The 10,326-nt window shown below is 42.5% G+C and overlaps 1 protein-coding gene across 1 annotated transcript; it reads right to left on the bottom strand.

The window, feature by feature from the left end:
- Positions 1 to 129: 129 nt before the first annotated feature.
- On the bottom strand, positions 130 to 975 carry LOC309569198 (taste receptor type 1 member 3-like; the record flags this gene model as incomplete). Its single annotated transcript, XM_082274955.1, has 1 exon — positions 130 to 975. One exon carries the CDS (start codon positions 973 to 975, stop codon positions 130 to 132), a length of 846 nt encoding a protein of 281 aa, XP_082131081.1.
- Positions 976 to 10,326: the final 9,351 nt, after the last annotated feature.

The raw sequence follows: 10,326 nt of genomic DNA on the forward strand, positions 1-10,326 counted from the left end.
GCGTGGTTGACGTCCGAACACGCCCCCCACCAAAAAATAATTTTTTAACCATGTCTGCAAAAATGAAAGACAGCTTCTGCAGTGAATTGGTTAACCTCTTCTAAAATAATCACAGACCTAAATTGGGGGTCATTTTTGTGTGGTTGAAAGACGTGTCTGGGCACATTGTGTTCCAGTACTAAATTGACCAATTTTAAAAGATTTGAGTAAACTTTTATTGAATGCTCTCACCTTATACTTTAGTGTGTGCAAATTTATTTCAGCTTTTTTGTTATTAATTTTAAAAGAGAAAGACATATCATGTAATGCTTGAGCCAAAATGTAGACTGAGATAAACACTCTATAGGATGTTTTCTCTTCAGGAAAATATAAAATATTTGAAAATGTCTCCCAACTGCAGTTCCTAAGAGGTGATCCAGCTGTGAGTGGAATAAGGACATTTTTCATTTGGTTTTTTGAAAAGCATCTACATTCAGATATGAGAATATCCTCCATCAGGGGGTCATTTAGGTGCTTGGATATAATAAAACTATCAAAATATTCCTGCAATCTCCTTATGTAGAAATGGGGGTACGTAAACACCAAGCTGCAGTTACTGGAAAAAAAAAACGTTCCACTATTTGACCAAGAATCTGGTATAATAAATGTTTTCTCCGTGTAATAAGGGGCATTATTCAACAAAAACTTGTAATAAGTCAGACTAACTGAGCCACAAATAATAAGAACTTCCGTAGTTGAGGTTTGCAGCTCTGGAGGAATTTTATCATAATTCTCTATAGACACCAAAATCCTAAATTCAATACAAATTCCATGATTGGGTAAATGTTTGCTGAGTTGTCGGATCTCCCTCTCTCCGTATTCATCATCAGATGTAAGGATCCCGACCCAGTTCCACTTCATCCTTTCCAGTAACTTTGCTATGGCCACATATTGCATCTCATCATCCGGAACTGTCCGGAAAAAGTTTGGATACATCTTTCTATCACTCAGTAAAGTGTCTCTGGCTCCATAACTAATCTAGAATTAAAGAAAACTGTATAAATAATGTGTAACTCAAGTGATATTAAAGTCTTTTTTTTTTTTTGTTTATTTAATATCAAACATGTTATATTTCCCAGCTCTCTGCAGCGGTTTTGCACAGAGCAGTCCAGATCCTCCTCTACTTGGGTCCCTTGATGACACTCCTGGCCCCTCCCTCATATCGAGTGCCCCCACAGCAAGCAGCTTGCTATGCGGGGCACCCAAGCTGAAGCACTGCTCTGTGTGTCCATTCAGACATGTAGCCGTGAGTCCGCCCCACCCCCTCTCTCTTCATTGGCTCACTGACTTTGATTGACAGCAGCAGGAGCCAATAGTGCCAGCTGCTGTATCAGCTAATGAGGAGGGAGAATCCTGCACAGCTGAGGATCTCGTGCAACATCGCTGGATCCAGATGGGGCTCAGGTAAGTATTAGGGGGGCTGAGGGGGGTGCTGCACACAGAAGGTTTTTAATCTTAATGTATAGAATGCATTAACCACTTAAGCCCCAGAAGATTTTACCCCCTTCCTGACCAGGGCCTATTTTGCGATTCGGCACTGCGTGATTTTAACAGACAATTGCGCGGTCGTGCAACGCTGTACCTAAACAAATTTGATGTCCTTTTTTTCCCACAAACAGAGATTTCTTTTGGTGGTATTTGATCACCTGTGCAATTTTTTGATCATGCACTATAAACAAAAAAAGAGCGTCAATTTTGCAAAAATAACACTATTTTCACATTTTTTTATATGAAATTCCCCAAAAAAATGTAAAAATCAAAATGTTTTAACATTTTAGGCCAATTTGTTTTATGTTACATATTTTTGGTAAAAAAAAAAATCGCAAAAAGCGTATTTTGTTTGGTTTGCGCAAAAGTTATTGCGTTTACTAACTAAGGGAAAGATTTTTGTCATTTTTGTTGTTTTTTTTTTAACGTGTAATGGCGGCGATCTGCGATTTTTTTTTTGCAGGACTGCGACATTGCGGCGGTCAGATCGGACCCTTGACTGACATTTTTGACACTTTTGGGGTTACCAGTGACATTACTACAGTAATCAGTGCTATACATATGCACTGTTACTGTAAAAATGACACTGGCAGTGAAGGGGTTAACTTTTTTTGAGAGGGAGGGGTTAAGTGTGTCCCTAGGGGCGTGTTTCTAACTGTGATTGGCTGTGGCTTGAGCTGTAAGAACAGTGATCAACGGTCCTACATAGCAGAACCGTATGATCACTATTCTTACACAGGGGAGAATGACAGGCGGCTTGTTTACATTAGGCGCCTGCCTTTCTCCCGGTGTAACGGACGATCGCGAGTGCCCGGCGGACATCGGGTCCGCCGGGCACACGCGCGGGGGGGTCCATGACCGCTCGCTCGCTCCCCAGAGCCTCACAGGCTAGTGACGTCCCCCTACGTCACTCTGACTGTGAGGGGCTGACCGCCGCAGTATATGTACTTGCGGCGGTTGGCAAGTGGTTAAGATAAAAAAAAAAAAAACTTCTGACTTTAGAACCACCTTACCATCTAAAAAATGAACAGAAGAAGACAACAGCAAACAAAACTTGTTGTCTGAGTTGTCTACAATACTGTAGATCTAAAAACAGCTTTTAGTGGTGGTTTTATTTCACCAGACCAACTGGATAAATATGCAAGGGTACATTTATTATCACATAAACCATTACAGCCATCAGTAAAAGCTGATAATATGATGTTAAGGAGGAACCAATCAACTTCTATCATCTTCTTGTTCAGTGAAGCATTCAAAATGAAAGATAGAAGGGGCATGGCTTGGCATGCAGTGAAAATGGAAGCAGACTAACAGAGCTCCACACTCCCGCGACCTATACTGCTTCTTCCAGCTGCACATTTTCGGTAATGGGCAGACCGAATAAGGCTACACCAGGCCCTCCACCTCCCCATTCATCCTCCACCCCCAGGACTCGCAGCATGCCGGATTTTTTTCATGTGCAATACAGAGGCCAATCCACAGCCAAGAGGGTGCCGCCGCAGCACGAGGAGGAATACAGTGAGGACTCACTGCCAGCCTCAGAGGAGACGGTAAGAAACTTACCAATCACCCCCTACAACTGTCAGAAATTACTAAAATGATATCAGAAATACCTTCTCCTCGATCATCACAGAATTGAAAGCTGAGCTTCTGACATTGACTGAAAGGATTTCTGTCACTGAAAGGGCAGATGCCAAAAGGGACAGGACTGTAGAACACCTGGAGACAGTACTCTCCTCACATGCCACACACCTTATTCTTATGAATAGACATTTGGAGGACCTGGATAACAGGGCAGGAGACAAAACATAAGGATCCGTGGTATCCCTGAGATGATCGATCATACACAGACCAAATCAGCCTTACAGACTATCTTCAACTAATTGCTTGAGCGCCCTAAGGACACTGTCATTGACTTTGTCAGGGCACACAGATCCCTCAAGCCAAAGCCCCCTGATGATGTTTCCTCTAGGGACATTATCTGTTGTCTCCAAAGCTTCCATGTAAAGCAGGAGATTCTCAGCAAAGTCAAACAGAATGATCAAATCCACTTTAATAAGCATGTGATTACCTTGTACCAGGATTTATCACCCATTACACTGCAGAACAGACACGCCCTACCTCCTTTACTGGATCAGCTAAGGGAGAGTGGGATCTCCTATCGGTGGTGTTTCCCTTTTGCTTTGAATGCTACCTATAATGGGAAACAGTACTATTTAAAAATGCCTGATGAGCTTACAACCTTCTGTGAGCAACTCAATATACCACTGATAGATTTACCTGACTGGTATAAGGAATTTCACATTCCAGATCGTATCACTATGCCCCCATGTACACCCCAGGCCTCCCCTACCAAAACTCCTTCCTCCGAGAAACCAAAATACGGGAAGCGTACAGGTCCAAACCCGGGTCGCTCCCCCTGCATGACCAAGGGGTCCAAATACAGAGATAATACCTGAACTGCATGTGATAACCCTTGATCCCTTTTCATAGGTTGATTGTGGAGCCCTTAAATCTGAGGACATCCGCCTAGACACTGCCATATGGATCTCTGGATGTGGAGAACCCTGGATCCCTATTGAACTTCAGGTTAATAGACAACCATTGGTTTTGTTATTTTAGTTTTTGCCGGTTTTGATTCCGACATAATATTCTTATTAAACTATCTGATGCTATCTACTGACACAGAACTGGATAACAGCCCACACCAGCTTTTAGGTGTGGACTGGGTTTGCTAACAGTTTCTCCAACATGACATGTCATCCCCCAGTTGTTACTGGAGTCGGATGAACTGGCATTTCCTCACTTGATGTGTTGCTAACGAATGGTGTCTTGCTATACCATACCCAAGTCTTAATTCGTTGGACAACAGTCACGCAGGGTGTTTCCACACCTGCTGTGGAATGCTACCGAGCTATGTGCATGTACTCGGATGAGACACTCCTTATACTAACTATTACCTGTTGCCATCAGTTATTGTTATTAATCTTCATATTTCTACCAGTGCCGCCCCCCCTCCTTTTTTTTTTCTTCTTTTCGTGCATCTGCCCAGTCGGGAACCAACTACCCAACTGAACTGCATATGCTTTAGACCAGTGGTCCTCAACCCTGGTCCTCAGGGCCCACTAACAGGCCAGGTTTGCAAGATAACTGAAATTCATCCCAGGTGATATAATTTGCTGCTCAGTGATTGCAGTACTCTAGTCTGCATCTCCCCAAGGTAATACTTAAAATCTGGCCTGTTAGTGGGCCCTGAGGACTGGAGTTGAGGACCACTGCTTTAGACCACCTAGCAGGTGCGCTCCTGCCTGGCCGGATGTATGGGAGGGCTTCGCTTGATTGGCGGCCCTACCTGGGATACCATATGGGGGGTTTCTTTACTATATGATGTTGTTTCTGTTTAAAGCGGTAATTGTCCCACTGAGTTCAAGTCCTTTATAACCCACTATCATATGTTAATGATGCATTGCCTTTTACCTAAGCGACTGCCCATTTACTCATTTATTCAATTAGCTGTGACCAACTCGTTTAGGTCATTGCTCACCCAACTATTGTTTTTCTCTTATTAGCAAGCTGGAAGACCATAGATGTTTACTCTATATCTTTAAAATTGTGCTTAACCCTCCTCTTATGTTAGGGTCAGAACCGACCCGTTTTCAGGTTTTGAATGTCTATAAGTATCACATAAATTTGTTTATTGCATCAAGATTTTTTTACTTTGTCAGGAACCTCTATTTAAACAATGTAATAGAAAAATAATCCTTTTCACTAAATTATAAAATACTGTGGTGAAAATTAAGACGTTCATGGTGTTAGGGTCAATTCTGACCCAGTTATAATATAGGATTTTAGGACACTAATAAGTTCCAAAACTGAAATCATAAACACTCTCTCTGCTTAGTAACACTGACAGCCAATCATCTCTCAACTCTGTGAGCTGTAGTTAGGGAGGGGCCTATCTCTTTTCCTGCTTGTCTGGTTCTCTAAATAAAGTGAAGAAACATGGGACCAATACATTTCAGAGTTGCTGACTTTATTTTACCATTTTTTAAATTTGAAAATGAGAGGTATGCTATCAAAAGAAAGGTCTAAGGGGTCACACGAAAAATATTAAAACCAATCTTTTCAAGGATAAAGAAGCCTAACAAGGTAACCAAGAGGTAAGAAACAAATTTGATGATAAATAATTATTCAGAGGGTATTTTATGGCTGATTTAAAACACGGGTCAAAACCGACCCTAACATCATGGATAGTAACAGAATTCTAGCTGTGACCTGACAGGCTTATCGAGTGTACAGTGACATCTTTAGGTTATTGCCTAACTTTCCTGTACACACCTCCTCCCACTACCCCCACCAGCAGTTCTTGATCATCCTATTAAGCTGGTCATCTGCAATTTAAACATTCTCTACTGATCTACTCTTTGTTTTCTTTATTCTTTTCTACACATATCTTTGCAGGCTTTCTATGTCAGAGAGCCTCCACCAAGCCGCACATATCCATCCCACGCTTCCTGTGCCTGCTGTGTGACCTGTGATCGACCATGTTGTACTCCTCGCTGGGTAAGCAACCTTTTCTTATATTCCATAATGTTAGGGGTTTAAATGTTCCAGAAAAAGGGTATCATTACTGAGAGAATTAGCCAAGGTAAAACCTGCTGTGGTATTCCTACAGGAAACACACTTTAAAACGCAGGCTATGCCCCAATTATTTAGCAAGCATTACACGCAGGCATACCACTCTCCTAACCCCACCTCCAAATCAAAAGGAGTTTCTATCCTCATCCACAAAAACGCAGACCTGGAAATTACCCAGCAATATGCTGACCCTAACGGAAGGCTTCTCTTCCTCAGGGGCACCTGGGCAGGAGCCCCTATCACCCTCACCAATTTTTTTTTTCCCGAACACGGCACATGTTACTTTCTGCAGGCAGGTGATTGAGGAATTAAAAGGATTTGCATCTGGGTGCACAGTGATGGGAGGGGATTTCAATGTATCATTGAATTCATTACAAGACACTTTCAATGAGAAATCTAGTCTTCCATATAAAAAATTGCGTAGGGTAAAATCCCTTCTGGCCGATTTAACGTTAGTAGACGCATGGCGTATGGTTATTCCTTCAGACAAAGACTATACTTACTTTTCACCACTCCATAATACGCATAATAATCACCACCATTGACGCATATTAAACAAAACACTTGGAGACTTAAATGTCTCTCTTAACAGTCCCGACTAGTCAACAGAAAGTTGCGGAGGTGATAACCTCATACTTCACTGATAATATGTCAGATGAACTCTCACCTATGACTGTTTGGACAGCTCACAAATGTGTGGTAAGAGGCACGTTAATCAGTTTAGGGGCCAAACGGAAAAAGAAAACGCAGAAAAGGAGATCATTGACTTAATAACTAAAATAAGTCAACTTGAATCCCAACATAAACAATCACTAGTGCTTCACGTAGAAAATGAATTACAAGACTTACGGGTGAAATTACAATCCATTTTAGATCTAAAGGCCAAGAGAATACTCTTCTTAAAAAAGGGATTTTACTATGAACATAGCGATAAATCGGGTAAATTTCTCTCAAGAGCCTTAAACGATGCCCAACTGGCCAACAACATTCATACAGTAATATAAAAACTAAGACAGGCAATCTAACTCATGAGACTGATAAAATTTCATGGACGTTTTACTAATACTATTCATGCTTATACAACCTACCACAAACTCACAAACTCACGGATCTGCCAGGTACCCAAACTCAGATCCTCCTATTTTGTTTTTAAATAATCTTTATTTTATTTTCACAATTTGCAAGGTACAAACATAACAAGACAAAGTGTAAAGCGGAGTAATCAACAAGAAAATGCAGCTTGCATGAGTACATAAGAAATGGCTATAAAGCACATGGAACTGAAAGACATCGGCATATAAGACAGGTTGATCATACTGAAGAGTGGGCCTATTGGCCAAACAGAAGCGAACCTCAACCAACCCCCGTCCCACTGGCAGAGCCCGGCCCCGGAGAAAGTCCTCCGGAGGGGCCCCTCATAACCAAGGCCTCCAGTAACCTTAATCACCATGCACAGTTGCTGCTGTTACTGCATGTTGAAGTAATGAAAGCAGCAAACACAGAACATAAACACAGAAACCAAGAAGAAAAAGAAAAAGAACAAACCCAGCCCTCAGAGGGGCCGAAAGAAAAAAGAGTAGTAGAAAGAAAGAAGAAGAGAGAGAGAACTAAGCAGCCTAGAGGAGACACAGCCATAGAGGAAGCAGTGCCATAAGGGGGAATCTCTGGGTCCTAAACAATGATACCCGCCAACCGGATCCCACCCCCAGTAAACTAATCATTAGGGATCTCTTAAGAGTAAAACATCCACCCTGTCCAAGTATCCAGAAAACGAGACTGCTTCCCTTGTAAGGACAGGACCCTCCTTTCAGCCTCCATAACCCAATTCACCTCCTTCTTCCATTCAGCTAAGTTGGGACAGGTGGGCTGTTTCCAGTCTTGCGGGATGAGACACTTGGCAGCATTTAATAGAAATGGTATGACACTACGTTTGCACCTCTTAATTGCGATGTGGGTATTGTGAAAGAGGTACTGGAGCGGGGTGCATTCAGGAGGGGAAATAGCTAGTTTTTTAATCCAAGGATGAACTGCATCCCAGAAAGGATTAAGGACTGGGCAGTCCCACCAAATATAGAGGAATGTGCCCTCCTGGCCGCAGCCCTTTCAGCAACCTGGATCAGCGGTAGGAAACATTTGCTTCAACTTCGAGGTGGTCCTATACCATCGGGACAGGAACTTGTGGGAGGATTCCTGGATCCTAGTACTAATAGAGGAGACATGGGCAAGGCGCAATATCCTAGACAGCTGTTGGGTCGTGAATTCCGTACCCAATTCCCTCTCCCAGTCCCAAACGAAGTAAGGGACTGAGGAAGACATCGAGGCAAGGACTAGTTTATGCATATGAGAGAGAAGATGTCGGGAGTCTGGAGGATGGACAAACCTCTCTTCCAGGGGGGAAAGTCTATCTATCGGGCGAGGGGGGGTAGGTATGATTACAAAATCAGCCATCTGCCGTTGGCGCCAGGTGGACATAGGGAAATCCCCAAATCGAGCTCTGAGCTCGGTTAGGGATAGAAGCTGCCCAGATGGTGCAAACTTGCTGCAAAATGTCTTCCCGTCGTCCCCCCAAGATCGTAAAAACAGAGCATCCTCACCAGGCTAAAACCAAGGGAACCCACCCAAGGGAGCTACAGGGGAAACCCCGGCTGAAAAATTGCCCCCTGCATTGAGTCTATCCCATACCCAAAGGGTTGCCTTTGTTAGAGGAGACGCCCAATCCGAGAGACCCCTGCCACTCCCTGGGACCCAAGGTGCACCCGCCAAGTTCCTGCCCGCCATAGTTTTCTCTAAGGGCACCCAAGGTTTGGTGGATGCATCATTAGCCCAGTTCAACATACGTAGAAATTCATAAAAAACCAGGGAAATAGGGAGATCTATAGTTATAAAGGAATATGTTCTTAGGTAGAGTATATAGACTGTAATGGTAATATTTACCAGGAACCACAGGCAACCAATAATATACTGAAAAACAAGACAATGGAGTAGAGAGGATGTAGGTCTCAGGATGGTTGCAAAAACTAGGCTCACTATAGTCAACAGTGCATAAATTGATTTATTAGGTGATTATCAAACAAATAAACAAAATACAATGAAGTATCAAGATCCTGAAAATTCAGTGAAGTAAGATAAAAATTATATGACCTTTTGGACCAGGAAAGGAATATTGCCGATTCCTGCAATATCCTTACCATGCCACATTAACCATAAGGAAATAATCTATGTAGATTATGTGGGAACTTAGGGTGTAGTATCCAGTTGGATTAGTACACCATTCCTATAGTCATGACTGAATGTATTAAATATGTCAAGAATATACCATTTTGCACAGAATATATTGAAAATAATTAAGGTAGATCACAATAAATAGTGGTAATAATCAAGTGACTCGGCATGCGCAAATGGTCATAGGTATAGGGTTCCTTCCGATTTTTTTAGGAATAGAGGTCTCAGGGGTAAAATGACTCAATGTGTCACAATGGTGTGGAAAGTATGTTGACCTTTAGAAAAGGAAGAAAGTATGTGCTGCGCAGTGCACGTTGATTTAAACGTTGGAGCTCATACTGTAAGGGTATATAATCATATTGATGTAAAATCAAGGTATTTGTATCTGTATCCTTTGGTATGACACAATGCAGCGGCTATGGTTACCACAGAGTACTTATTAGTAAGGGGCAATGATATACATAAGAATGTCAATATATATCTCTCGCTCTTTAAATAGAAGCTGATAGGTATATGATTTCCCTTTTAATGAGTAAGACTCTGAAGGCTGTGAAAGTAATGACAGCCTGAATAGATGTGTGGAGGGGCTCGTGACACCCGGGACCGGAGCAACTAAGGAAGGGGAGTAATGGTTTTGCAGTGTTTAAGTAAAATCATCCGGGTACATCCGATACTTAATACTGCTGAGGAATGGTGAATGAAGAAATCTTCTCACCGTTACTCACCCATAGAAGACCGGTCAACCTGCCTCGGTGTATCTGAGCTTCGTTACCTCTGTTTGTTAGGGGCACCTCTACATCTGGATAGTCTGCTCATCTCCTGTAGTCATCAGATAGCTCCGTAGCTGGTAGCTAGAATTAGTTTGTTCCTTCGGTGGTTTTAAATTTGCCGCGATGTCGGGAGTAGTCTGAAGTCCGGGGAGAGGGGGTTTTTTGGCTT

Source organism: Pelophylax lessonae (genome assembly GCF_965119305.1).
Source record: "Pelophylax lessonae genome assembly, chromosome: 1".
Lineage (NCBI taxonomy): Eukaryota > Metazoa > Chordata > Amphibia > Anura > Ranidae > Pelophylax > Pelophylax lessonae.